This window comes from Pteropus medius, unplaced genomic scaffold (genome assembly GCF_902729225.1).
Source record: "Pteropus medius unplaced genomic scaffold, Ma_sr-lr_union100, whole genome shotgun sequence".
Lineage (NCBI taxonomy): Eukaryota > Metazoa > Chordata > Mammalia > Chiroptera > Pteropodidae > Pteropus > Pteropus medius.
The window spans coordinates 18,353,366-18,367,783 of NW_024349802.1; the positions used below are offsets into that span (position 1 = coordinate 18,353,366).

Here is a 14,418-nt window from a genome sequence, read left to right on the forward strand (position 1 = left end):
AAACAAACCGAACCAAAACCCTATCCAAAATGGTATTGAAATACTTGGAAATACCCAATATTCCTTCACATTTGATATTACTAGAAATAAAATTAAATCTCAGTGTTTCTGGATATCTTTGGATAAATTTTTGAATCTTAAACAAAAATGGCAAGATGGCGCCCTCTGGAGGACAAAAATTCTCCCACAAAGCTAAAAAAGGGTGTTATATGGGGTACATCCAGCCCATAACTATACATATTTTAAAGTGACATGAAATTGGCTTCAGAAAAGAGATTTTTTAAGAGAAATTTTGCCTGTTTCCTTTTAAAATGTCTTGTATAATATGAAGATGACTTTTTAAAGCTACCATTTAGCAACCATCATATGTCAGGATCTAGTCCTTTTTATCATCATAGAATGGATTGAGATAAAAATCAAAAGTCTAAAGCAAAAATTTACATATTTATATAACTTGTTTCTAATTTCCACTGACCTGAATTTCAGCTACCAAAGAAGATAGAAATCTAGAAATAAGCCTATGACAACATTTGGAAAATTGACCCGTTTTAATTTTTTAAAAACAAAAATACAACACAACATCAAATTATTTTTACCATCTACAATTCAGTTATATCCAAACATGTGAAGACCAAACAGTCCCCTGCCTTAGAAGCAGGGAATTAAAATGAGACACATGAAGGTGAATGCTGAAGATCAAAGTTCCAGCTGTAGGTGACAAATCTTCCATTCAAACACACTCCAATGCTTTTTCATTTCACAGTTTGTTAAAAGTGTTTTAAAGGAAGTTCTTTAAAATAATTTCATCCCAGACACCAGGTTTCTTCAGTGATACACAGCTCCATGACATGTTTCTACCCAATTGATAGAATAAAAAGTAATTTTTATTTTTGTCTTTTTTTTTTGGTAGTGTAGAGAAATAAAACTATCGGCCAGATTCCTTCAGCAATCAATGAGGAAAGGAGAGGTAAGAAGAGACCTGGGCTGTGCTGGCTGCTGGTTTCCATTTCTTTCTGAGGGTGTGACTTCAGAAGTGTTAAATCACACTTATGCCACTACGATGATTAGTACTAGTAATCTTTTTTTAGGTGATAAAAAGGAAAATACCCAATGGACATAAAAATGGTCAAAAGATTTTTCTGCAGGTCAATGCCCCACTCCCCCCAAAATATAAAATGAACATATAATTGGATGGTAACTCCATTGGACATTCCAATTCAACCCGTTGCTTGTCCTGAACAGGCATTAAGTTTTATTAGTAATATTATAGTAGTAACCAGATGTGTTAATGGCAGCTTATTTTAGGTCCATCAATCAAAGCATGGCTGTCATTCTCTGACTGCTCACATTTGAACACATTCAGCTGCCATGGAAACTACAAAGAAAGGAAAAATATATTTATTCCAAGATTCATTTACTGGGATTTTTAAGCGCCCTGTCTTCCGTAGAGCCCCAGAGTGGTGACAATGTGCTAGGGGCTGCTGTGTTTCCCGGCATGAGCTCCCATCCTCTGAGGGTCCTGGGAAGGATAGTGGATTGGTCCTGGAGCCCTCATGAAAGGAGGAGGTGGTCCCATTGGATGGAACATGTGTGGCCCAAAACCTGCAGATGGGAGAAGACAAATCTGTTAGGCCTGCAGTTTCCCTGACCATCTTTCAAACCTCTGAATCTTTCTAAAGTCAAATCATGTACGCGTAAATCAAACGACAAGGTGCTTCAGAGAATGTCCGTTCACAGGGTTTGCTTAGGACTGTCTCCCTGTATTACTTCCTTGGTTTGAGAAACCGTTCCTCTCAGTTCAAGTTAAAAGAAAACTCCACAGGCCTCAAGGTATCTGCTAGTATGTCATGTGAGCAACTTCTATCAATCAAACATGCCAATCCTACCAGACAGGATTTGATCAGGATTTGGGAGGTGAGGAAGAAATCAGGCTGATGGAAGACACCCTCATCACTAACCTCAATGCCTTACACTGGAATAGAGGGTGTTCAGAAACCAGGACTTTCTTCAGAGTCTAGGAACTCTGCCACAGAACTGGTACTTGTGATTTACTTCACTGTTCACACTGTTGCTGACATTTTCTAGAGCAGTGCTATACAAAGTGCCCATCCTCAAACTGTTTTATTACTGGCCACCAACAAGATAAAGACCTTAAAACAAATGTAACTGATTATACAACTAAGTGCACTGTTTAGTTTGTCTGACAATTTTTTGTAAGAAGACTTTCTTAATGAATTTACATTCTGGGACAGCTCCTTATCTTGTTGCAGATAGGTAATAATGCTTTGTGAAATGACACACGTCCACAGTCTACACTTAAACTCCAGGGCATCAAGATTAGGTTAGAACAGAGAACAAACTGATGATAGGTCACTGTAATCCAATAACTCTCATTCTGATTTTATATATACTTAGATCTTTAGAAAATTGGCAACTTTCCCCTCCTTGGCAGGCCAGGAAAAAAATGAAATACCAGGAATCCTAACAAATCAGATTTACTTGTAGACTTCTGTGGGGCAAACTCAAGGATTTAGATTGTTAGACATGATGGAGAGGTATAAAGACAGGACCTTCACAAGGATTTTTCTGGGCTAAGTCAGACCTATCTACTAAGAAGGAAGGTGGAAATTACCTGGGGGTGGGGGCGGAGCAATACCAGGCGGTGGCGGCAGGGCAATGTTCACCACAGCTGGAGGACCACTGGGCGGTAAGTTGAAGTAGTTGGCAGAGGCTTCTTCTTCTGCAGCAGGAGGAGGAGGAAGAGCTGGAGAAAACAGCCAAGAGTTAGGAGGGAAGACAATTGTGCAACGTTGTTTCCACCACCTTTAATTCTTAGCAGTTCCTGCTGGGAGGACAGAGCTACTACAGGAGCCAGAGACCTGGGTTCGGTCTAACATGGGAGGAATATGAGGGCAGTCTGAGCATCTGAAGCTGGCAAGCTACTCGGTTGTACTCACCTCCTGGCAATCCTGGAACAGGCTCTAGCTTGATCCCAGAATCTGTGGTTCCATCCTTCTCTTTTTCTTTTCCTCTGGCTGCTTGGGACCTGGGAGTCACAGACAACACGACACCTTCTCTCACACCTCTACTTCTCATGTTTCCTCATCAAATGGAGTTCTTTCACTCCTTGCCTCCGCTTCAGCAAACACTCTTTTCCCATAAATGCCACAGTGCAGAGTGGATAAGAGCAAAGGTTTTGAAGCAAGACCTAGGTTCAAAATTTGCTAGAATTGTTGTAAGGACTAGAAAAGGCAACCTACATTTGTTTAGCACAGAGCCTAATTAGCACACAGGAACACTCTATAAGGGTTGCTGCTATTAGCAATCTCCTCCCTGGTTTTAAGTTGAAAACATGTTCCCCCTTTGAACTTTCAGGGCCCTTTACTTGTGTCTCCCTTATGCAATCAGCACTTTCAAACCTAAATTAGCTATTCTTCTCCACTGGACAATCAGCTTCTGGAGGATAGAATGTGAGTCTAATTTATTTGTACACTCTCAAATCCATCTTTCAAGCCCTGGCATCACACTCAGCCTAGTCACAAAACATGAACCTTCAAAGATTACTAAACCAAAACCCTGAATAAATTTCCAACATCCGCAGATGATCCCAACATCCACAGGAATGAGTATTAAGAATAAAAACTCATTTTAAAGGACCTATTGATATAAGCCTATTCACCAAAGGCTTACTAATGCCCAGATACTAGAAGTTTCTTGAAAATCTCAATAAAGATATCTTAAAGTAGCCTAATTATCACCTTCCCCATTTCACGTTGAGTCTGCGGCCATTGACAATCAACTTATTAAAGGATTTCTCCGCAGCCACTTCTGCAGCCTGCCTTGTGGCAAACTGGATGAAAGCACACTGCTGTCTCTGCACAACGGTGATCGTCCGGATTTCTCCAAACTGGTAGAAATGATTTCTGAAGGGATACAAGAAAAGAAAAATGAGAGTTAACACACAGACACTCCCAGGAGGTTGAAAGTGGATTATTAACTCTTTCACTGACTCACCACAAAGTACTTGGCCCCATGGTTATCTGCCTAACCACTTGCAGGCAGCTCCAACACCTAACTCTACTGTGAGTGCTGTGTAATGAGGAAGGGAAGAAAAAATAATGAACATCTCAGGGTTTTTCCCACTGAGGAAAGGGAGCCCCAAGAGGTTCCTTAAGAACCCTAAACCTTAGATAAGGAGTTAGCAAACTATGGCCTCCATGGCTAATGAGTCAAGAGTGTTAAAAAAAACTTTTTTAAAAGGTTGTAAGAAAGAGGAAGAGGAGGGAAAAAAATCTGCCAACCCCTGGGTATTCTCTAACTCACTTTAGACAGGGGTTCATGGAGACAGGCTACCAAGGGCAGGTTATAAACTTAAGTTTCTTCTCTACTTTCATCTCTTTGGAAGAGGTAACTTCCACTATCTGCTCAGATGTCTAATCTAGCAGAGCATAATACAAGCCAAGAATCAGAAATTTACAAAATGCCACTCTCTTTAAAAGGCCAGCAATTTAAATCATAAGACTTTTACAATTGCAAAGCTCTCCCCTCTCTACACAACTAATCATACTTGGATGTGTGTTCTATTTTAAAAACTCTAATTGGCTATGAGGCCAAATAGAACCTCATGTGATTATTACCACATGCGAGTAAGAAGCAAGCACAGCTGATGAACATTACCACTCTAGCATCATAAAGGACAATTTTATAAACATTCTAATCAGCATACTGTTGACTACAGACCGGCTACAGGAAAATGTACTTTGTACAGGATTATCATGCTTGCCTGTGTTTTTGCCAAAAACAAAAACAAAAAAAATCCTCCAAACTATTCTAAGGCCGTTAAAACCAAAAGAGCTCATAAAATTATACGCACAAACCTTAGGTCTGTCTCAGTAATGGTATCACCCAGACCACCAACATATAATGTGGTGATAGTTTTGTCCTCTGGCGGGTCCAGACGAGGCATTGTTGAAGCCCGCTTTAGAAGCTTATCTGCCACAGGGTCATTGATTCCATAATATCGGTCTTTAATGTTCTGATCAGCAAGGGGATCATCTGGATCTGTAGGCTTCTCATGTCTATGGTTCAAGAAAGAACAATGCATAAAGGTGAAACAAAGGAAAACAACTTCAGGTATCACCGAATAGTAGCCACACAAGTCCTAAATACATACCTTGAAGTGCCTTTTGAACTATAACTTTGGCCATAATGAAACATAATTATCAAAACAGAGCTAATACCAAGTAATTTACTGTATCCCACAAGGCCATGCCAGTCTCCTAAAAGCCATTTAAATAGCCATCTGGAATGGCAGTTTCTTTATACAGAAATGCTTTTGGCATAATCTTCTCCAAAACAAGAGGTAACCAAAACATGGTTATCCCTCTCTAGGTTAATGGTTCTCAATGTATCTGAGGTCTTGTATTCCACTGAGAGTCTGATTAAAGATAGGCACCCAGCCCTAGATAAAGAAATAATTTTTTGGAGGGGGTGGGGTTAACCAACACCAGGTTAAGAACTCCTAATTCTTAGGTTTGGCAGTCTTGACTGACACATACTCACACTCCCTTTAGATGCCTGGCCTTAGTTTAGCTATACACTGAGATTCAAGCCAGTTATACCATGATGGTGAAGACTTAAATCTTGGGTAGAAACTTTGAGTCAATATCTATATTAAATGGCATAGCAACAAAACTTCCCAAAGCTCAGTTATAGTAAAAGTTCCATTATATGTAAAAACAATTTAATCAAGCTCTTCTAAACAATCTTAAGACAAGATATACCACACCAGTTTCATAAACTTTTAGATTTTAAAAGCGAAAATAATTTAAGCCAGCATCTCTCACTTCTTAGATGACTGATCATCTGAAAGCAAATACTGAAAATGCACTTCAGTTCTTGCCTGTATGGACACTCCTCTCCTCTCTTACATTCTCCTTTCACCCAGAAGGAGCAAATGTGGGGTCGATTCCTTTTGTAGTAGGGTGTGGTCCGGGCCAGTTTGAGCAGCATGTCACTGGTGGACGTGGCTTTCCCCAGCATGCCAACTGGTCGTGTTCCATCAGAGTTAGAAATCTACACAGGGATGACAAATTCAAAAGATAAATTATATAAACGGTGCCAAGCCACTAATTCTCTTATCAAATATAAGACTGCATCAAGAAAGCGGCAGCATACCTCCCTTTCCATGTTCTGTGTATAGTACTCTTTGTTGACATCTGACTTTGGCATGTCATCCTTAAAAGACAACCCTGCGTCACGAACCTGGATAGGCAGGCCTGGTTGGTACAAAGGAAAGGAGGAAAAAAAACTCATGTATATTTAAAAATATTCATACTTAATACGCACACAAATACAATACCATTCTTCTTTTCTCCACTTTCTTACTAGGTACCAGAGGCTTTACTGTATTTTTATTCAAAATCTTTAGCAAATACTGCTACAGAGCATTCTAAGAAATTATGCAAATTCCTGAGCTGTCATGATTGGGTGAAACAGATATTTTAGAAAATCTTTTAGAGGAACAAACTTTGGTTATAGTCAGATTTAACCTGTAAATTAATAATGTATCTAGCTTTTATGTAGAAGCAGTTAATTTTTAGGCTGCTCCTACATATTATCTGGAATAGCCACAGTCATATAAGGGTTGTCCTTAACAAACATATAAATAATATGTGACCGGGACTCTGATTAACAGAGTAACTTCCTGATCTTACACATAAACTCATATTTTCCTTTTCCCTTTTATTTTATTGCATGGTTGAAACTCTTGTTGAAAAAGAACTTTTCTCATAAACAAAGTCATCTGCAGTTAAAAAAAAAAAATCACTCCAGAAGCAGTTACTCTGAACAGTGGCAGTATATCAGTCCTAACAACACAGTTAAGACAAAAATCTAAAGCACAATTAGCCTATGAGCTTCTTGGTAGAGATTGTGGGAAAAAGCTTTGGTCCTAGAAAGAAGTCGAAGAAATTACCTATCATAGGGACAATGCCCTTACCTCCCCTTGGCTACAGGGACATAAATGAGGGAGGTTTAGGACAGTTCTGATTAAATCTCAACTTTTCGTAATTTCCTATTGTTCAGGAGGACTCTAGAATGGCCTAGTATGGTTATCCTCTTACTAGGAAAGGCAAACCACAGCAGACATTTCAAAGGAGGTCAGAATCAGAGGCAGAGTGAGACATGAAAGATAAAAAGACTGGTTTGTTGTCTAGGGCAACAGCATCTACATACTTTCAAATCTACTGGACAGGGCAAACATACCATATTCTAGATCCAAGAGGCAGGTCTGACAGACATTCTTCAATTTACTGCAGGTTTGGCACACTTCAGTCTTCTTGAAACGCATGCGGACCCCGGGGCACCAACGAAACACTGTGAACGGCCTGGCACAGATCTTTAACACAAAATCAGAGCCACAGAGTGTGAATGGTCCTGACCTAGACAACCAATCCAGGAGACTTAATAATAATGAGGAATTCAAAAAAAAAGGATCTCCAAATCTAGGGTTTAGAAGAGACCTTAGCAATCATCTAGTCTAAATGCCAACTGATATTTCAATCATATTTACAACACCCTGCCCTGGTAAAGTTCGCACTGTACATTGTACAGAAATACAATACTCAAAACTCAAAGTCCTCTCCAACCCAGAGGTAACCACCATTAATAATCTTACCCTTAATCTTTTTTGAGGGGAGAAAGGAGCAAGGAGCGTCATACACTCCTTTGAGAATCTTATAACAGCTATGATCTTCCTCCTCAGCTAAAATTCTCATATGTACAGTCACACAACACTTGGTATACTGTCTCAGGGGGTTTAAAGCCCATCCACAGATGCCAGGTTAAGAACCCCTACATTAAAGGGCTCATTTTCTTACCTCACACACTAAATAGTTAACAGTCAATAAGTATATAAATACATGAAAGCTGGGTAGCATTGACTTTTACTGGAGAACCTCAAAGCTCAGCAAGCTGAAGGCTAATTTGGTAGAGAAAAGGAAAATGCAATCATTACTCTTTAACAGACATACTTACTTTGCATTCCTTCCCATACTTTTCTTTGGTCTGAAATAGAAAAAAAAGAGAAAAGAACTAGAGTTTCAGAAAGAGCAGATGTCTGCTCCTTTCCTAAATATAACCCAAGAAACATGTCTGGAAATCCATAGCATCCTAAAGAGGGTTGGGAAGAACGCCTTTTTTTTTTTTTTTTTTTGAGGGGGGGAGGTTTATATATTCTAACTACCTACTATGAGTGTAATCTCTTAAGAATCTTATGGATCTAACACCAGGTAAGTATGTGTCTTTCCACAGCTCTTAGGTTCACTTCTGTATCCCAAGTTTTCTCCCAAGAACTAAAATTCCTAATGGTTTCCATGGTCCCCAAATCAGGGAGGATATAGCCATGGCCAGCTCATTTTACAAAATTCAGTCAGAAGGTAACTACCATAGACTCATTCTGTGCTGATAACCTGCATATAGTAAATGTTCCCTTCCCATAAGCGGTTCAAACATCTTGAACGTATCAATATATCAATATCTCTGAGATTGATCATTATAATACAATTCGAATGTAATTGTTGAATGTTAACTGCCACTAATTTTACCCTTTTTTATAGGGATAGGAGATAGCTTACATTAAAGAGACAAGGTGCAGTGGCCAAAAGACATTTGATTAGGAGTCAGGAAACCTAGTTACTAGTCCTGGTTCCCTACCTAATATTCACTGGTGTGAAAATATCTGAATTTAAATCCCAGCTCCAATCCTCACTTGCCATATGAAAAGACATAAACTCTCTCAGCCTCTGGTTAACAGATCTACCTCCTAGGTAAAATGCTTCACAAGTCTTAGCTATTATTATGACTCTTACATCATAGGATTGTCGCTGAGTTCCAAAGTGAGAGAATAAGAATGACAGTCCTTTGCAAACTGTCCTAGACTTTGGGTTAGTAAAGGAGCATCATTACTTCCGCTTGGCTAAGAGAAGCACTTCATGGACAGTGTGCAAGTACCAACCACCACGTTGACAGAACACGAATAACTCCCGTTTCACACGAGATCACTCACCATTCGGATATACGGGTTTTCTCCTAGACACGTCTGGCACAGAATGGGAAAGTCCTGGTGAAAATGGGAAATCTGGTTGAGGGCCAGGCTCCGAAGACCCTGCCATCTCAGCCACACTCGTGAGTACGGGAGAAGAGAAGGGGAGAGGAGCGAGGGTGCGGAACAGGGCAGGGCAGGAACCCGAGGTCCAGCATGGGCCGAGTCGCAGCGGGGAGCGCTGCCCGCTCTTCTGGCAGGAGGCGGGAGAAAAGACCAACATGAAAAAAGTATAGGGGGCACAGAAGGAGAGAGGGCTGGTCCCGGACCCTAAGCTAAGCCCCCTCCTTCCAAGCCCGCAGGAGGGCCGCCCTCCAGCCTCCCGCTCTAGCCGAGCTAGGCCGCGGCGCTGGCTCCTTCCCGGAATTCCCTCGGCCGCCCCGCAGCCACGGCTATGCCCGCCCGCAGTAGGCCCGGCTTCGCCGCCTCTTCCCGTCCTCTTCCCGCAGGCACACTCACCGCATCCTCCCAATTCTGCCTGTTGTAGGTGTTGGAACCCAGCGAAGTCGCCATGTTGAGAGCGACCGGAGGCAGCAGTAGCTTCCGACTTAGGAAGAGAGGACCGCCACAATCCCGTCAGGCCCTGGGGCTGTTTCCTGGCTTGTCCACGTCTTATTTAGGCGTCTTGTGCGCCTTTGGGGCGGGGCCTGTGCGTCGTGACGTCAGCCGTTCGGAATTTCTTCGCTTAACAGTTGGATTCTTGTTATGTGCTTCAACCTGGTGCTACCTTGAGTTGGTCCTTACTTGGGATGAAGAACGCCAACTACAGCTAATTTATTTTAAAATTGAGTGAAAGAATAAAGGAACAAACAATGAATGAGGGGCTGGGATTAAAACAGCGTTAGCTCTCACTGAGCGTTTATTATGCCAGACGCTGGGCGAACGTCTTGCGTTGTCAGTGTCATTTCTCACAATAACTTCTGTAGGGTTGCTCGATTAGCAAGCAAAAACAGAACGTCTAGTTAAAGTTATGTTTCAGATAAACAGTGAACCTCATTTTAGTATAAATATGTCGCAAAAGTTTATACTAAAAAACGACTCGTTTATCTGAAAGTCGAATTTAGTTGGATGTAATGTATTTCATCTGACAACCATTACTCTAGGCAAGGACGATTGGCTCTCTTTTATAGAAAAAGAAACAAGTTCAGAGAGATTAATTTGCTCTTGGTCGTGTAGCCACAAATCCAAAGGCAGTTTTTCCAACTTCTGAAATGAAAAGGGTCTTATGGATCAACACATTCACTGTTACACTGTTTTTGGAGCAACTAATAATCACTGCCAACATTTTACAAATTTCAAGCATTCTGGTACCACTTTCATGACAGATGCTAACATCGAACTCCCTAAAACGTTTAAGTCACCTATTTTTTTAAAAACTCAGGTTTATTTAAAGTATAATTTATTTACAGTAAAAATTTACCTTTTAGTTATAGTTAGGAAATTTTACATTCACTACAAATGTTTACATTCACTACAAATAGTTCCATCATTCCAAAAAGTTTCCTTGTGCCCCAGTCAATGCACTTCTCCCCACACACGGTCCAATACATACCTAAAGTTTTGTCTTTTCCAGAATGCCATAAATGGAATCCTATATAGCCTTTCGAGTCTAACAACTTCTTAGCATATTGTATTTGAGATTCATCCGTATTGTTACTTGTATCAGTAATTTGTTTCTTTTTAGTGCTGAGAATTCAATGTATGGATGAACCAGGGAGGTTAAAAAAAAATCTATTTGCCAGTTGATGGACATTTGAGTTCTTCCAGATTTCAGTGAACATTAAAAAAAGCCATTATAAACATTCACATACAGGTTGTTGCATGGATGTAGGCTTTCATTTGTGAATACCTAGGAGTGAAATTATTTGATCATATGGCAAGTATATATTTTCCTGTATGAGAAAGTCCCTGGGTTTATCTGAGCCTCTTGGATCTGTGGTTTGTTATATTTCACTATATTTTGAAAAATTTTAGATATCATCTCTTTCAATATTCTTCTGCTCAGCTCTTTCTCCATCTGGAACTCCAATTACACACATTAGACCATTCTATATTGTCCCACAGATCTTGAATACTCTTGTTTCACTTTTGGGGGGGTGGGAGGAAGGGGGTTCAATTTGGATAATTTTTATTGACCTATCTCTTGAATTTCCTGATTATTTCCTCAGCTATGACAAGTCCACTGATGATCCCGTAGAAGATATTCTTCATCTCCTTTTTTTTCAATTTGCCTCTTATAATTTCTACCTCTTTGCTGAAATCTGTTCATACATTTTCTATATATTTTTTTATATTCTATAATTATATTTTCGACTAGATTCTTCAAAATGTTAATCAGAGTTTAAGTCCCTGTTTGATAGTTCCAACATCTGGGGCACGTCCATACATGGTTTTGTTAATTGTCCATGAAAAATGGGTTGGTTTTGCTTTATGTATCTCAATTTTTCTTGAATGCTAGTCATTGCTTGTATAACAGTAGAGACTAAGGTAAATAGTATTAATGCTTGGAAATGGACAAGCCTCTTCTAATGTCAAGCCATTTTTGTAGGGTTTGGTCAATCTAGTCAGGAACTGAGTTGTTTGGGTTTTACTGCTACGGTTGCCTTCAGTGCACCACAGCTTTCACATCCTTCAGCATTATTTTGTGCTTTAGATTGGTGCTGAAGAAGCCTTCTCAGCTGTCCTGCATACCTGCACTATGGGGCTAAGTCTCTGCCCTTGCCCACCCCGCTAAGCAGCTGCTGTTTGTTACTAGCTGCCTGCTGGATTGGTAGTAGGAGGAGGAAGGGGTCAGGGGTTCTTTGTTCTAATTCAGCCTCAGTCTTTAGTAGGTCCCTTGTGGCCAGTCCTTGGGAATGGATCTTCTCTCAGCATTCTTGCTCCTCCTCTTTGCAGCAGCCAAACCCCGACTTGTATCTGTGGCTGGCCTTGTGAAGGAGAGTTTCCCGCCCTTTCTGCAGTGGTAGAACTTTAATGGTATTAGTACAGAATCTTGGGGTTCAAGACTAAATTCTGTCCCTTCCCAGGTTAAGAGTTTTTCTTACCTGGCCCCAGCAGCAATGGGTCTTTTACCTGTGCCCTAGAGAGACAGGATTTTCTGTTCCTCCCCCAGTGGCTTAGGTCTTTTGGTTCCTTATGAGGGAAGGGCCTGGGCAGGGGGAGGCAAGGTTTAATGCCTTTCCCACACTGGTAGCAGACCCCTCCTGCATGACTCCAAACCAAGGGAGGCTCTGTAGAGCTCCAGCACCACTCCCCTTCCTGTCTCCATGGGTCTTTCTTATGAACAACTGGTCTTGGAAAAAGCCTGTGAATGCATGCCAGCTTTCTTAGTGTCTTAGGCTCCCAGGGGTTTTATACTGCCATGTTGCCCCAAATTTGGCCATTAGTGATTCTAGTTGATATTTTAGTTGATTTCCTCTTACCTGCTCATATAGTGGTCAACACTTCTTCCCATGCTCTGCTATAGGTCAGCCAGTCTACATGTCTGTTGTCTCCCTGGAGGGGTCTGTTCCTCCTTGAAATTCAGGCTATTTGAGTGCTCTGCCACATTAGCTCTCTGACAGGTCCAGTAAAATTTATGATTTTGTCATCTATCCATCTTTTTTTGTTGACTGGGAGTGACATTCTTTCCAGATCTCTACATCACAGGCAGAAGTGGAACTCCTGAGTCACATCATTTTACTTGTATTTAAAAAGGAAAATTTGATTACTTCTATAAATGGAAAATTAGTATCACATGTTTAGACGTATTTTTTAGTAAGTAGCTACTGTTGTCTGCCAAAGCCTCTGAGCCAGAAGACTATATTTTTTGGTTTTTGTTTTTTTGAATGAGAGTTAGATGTTACAAACGTAAGCATTGATACTTTTTCCTTGATTTAATCAGAAGTATGGGGAGGAAAACACAAGAATACAACTTTCTCACTGGCTGATTCCATATTATTTGTTACTTCCATTTAACACTTAAAATCACTATCTTGTGCAGGTGGCTCATCTATTTTTCACTATAGATGTCCCTGACCATAAGAAAATGAGGATAAAGTTAAGTACAATAGCTCCCTCACTTATCTACGGGGAACACATTCCAAGACCCCCCATGGATGCCTGAAACAAGGAATAGTACTGAACCCTGTATATGTTTTATCCTGTACATACATACACACCACCTTTTCTCTTCAAAGAGCATTCTACACTTCTCCTTGGCATATCCGAATCGCCAGCATCATTACTCTTGTGTTTTGGGGCCATTATTAAGTAAAACAAGGGCTACTTGAATACTAACACTGCAATACTTACCACAATAGTCGATTCAATAACTAAGTGACTAACGGGCGGTTTGCATAAACAGCTCGCATAGCTGGACGAAGGGATTATCCAGTCTTGATTAGTGGGACAGCACAAGATTTTATCACGCCACTCAGAAGGGCATGCAATTTAAAACTTATGAATTATATCTGGAATTTTCTATTTAATATTTTCTGACCAAGATTTGACTGCAGGAAACTGAAATGACTTAGCTCTGAGCTTCTGAGTTTGCTCCAGGCTGCCCTTTGAATGGAATACAGGAGAAACAGATGACAAAGGGGCCTGGATTTGGCTCTGAAGGAGTTTGCAATCCAGTAAAGGAGCTACATACATAGAAAACCCCAATCAAGGAAGAAGCAAATGCTCTGCAGTACTATGATGGGAGATTGAGAGAGATGGGAGCAGGAAAGGAATTCTGAAGAGTGTAAGAAGAGGTAAGAGTACTGTACACAAACACCAGAACAAAAAAGCTCAAGTAAGATATTTGGCTTATGACAAAACAGAGGCATACATATATTAAAAATAATAATAAAGGATCAACAGCTAAATAAATAAGGAAAAGGATGACAGAATTAGTCAACAAATATTGGGTGCCTACTATTCGACAGCCATTGTTCTGACCTCTGCAGAAACAGTAATTTTTTAAAAAGATAAATTTCCTGGCATTGGAATTTATGTTCTAGTATGAAAAGTCAGAAAATAAAGTATACAGTATGCAGATGGTATTTAGTGTTGTGGGGAAAAAAAAGCTCTAAAGCGGGACAGAGAATATATTTAGGGGAGGGCGCTTTACATCATTAAATAGGATGGTCAGGGAAAGCCTCATATGGAAGGAAATATTTGAGCAAAGGCCTGACTGCGTGAGGGTGAGAGACACCTGGGAGGACTTTAGAGACAGAGGGAACAGCCAGGACAAAGGCCCTCAGAGGGCACATGGCTGGGAGACTCAGAAACAGCACAGGCTCATGTGGCTGGGGTGGGTGAGCATAGACAAATAGATAGATTAGGGAGTG

The 14,418-nt window shown here is 40.5% G+C and overlaps 1 protein-coding gene across 1 annotated transcript; it reads right to left on the reverse strand.

The window, feature by feature from the left end:
- Window positions 1–529: 529 nt before the first annotated feature.
- On the reverse strand, window positions 530–9,717 carry RBM22 (RNA binding motif protein 22). The gene is made up of 11 exons (XM_039836569.1): window positions 9,563–9,717; window positions 9,068–9,121; window positions 8,038–8,067; window positions 7,267–7,399; window positions 6,178–6,278; window positions 5,903–6,075; window positions 4,878–5,078; window positions 3,759–3,923; window positions 2,958–3,046; window positions 2,633–2,764; window positions 530–1,602 (listed from the first exon to the last, which is right to left on the reverse strand). Exons 1-11 carry the CDS (start codon window positions 9,614–9,616, stop codon window positions 1,472–1,474), a joined length of 1,263 nt encoding a protein of 420 aa, XP_039692503.1. The 5' UTR covers window positions 9,617–9,717; the 3' UTR covers window positions 530–1,471.
- Window positions 9,718–14,418: the final 4,701 nt, after the last annotated feature.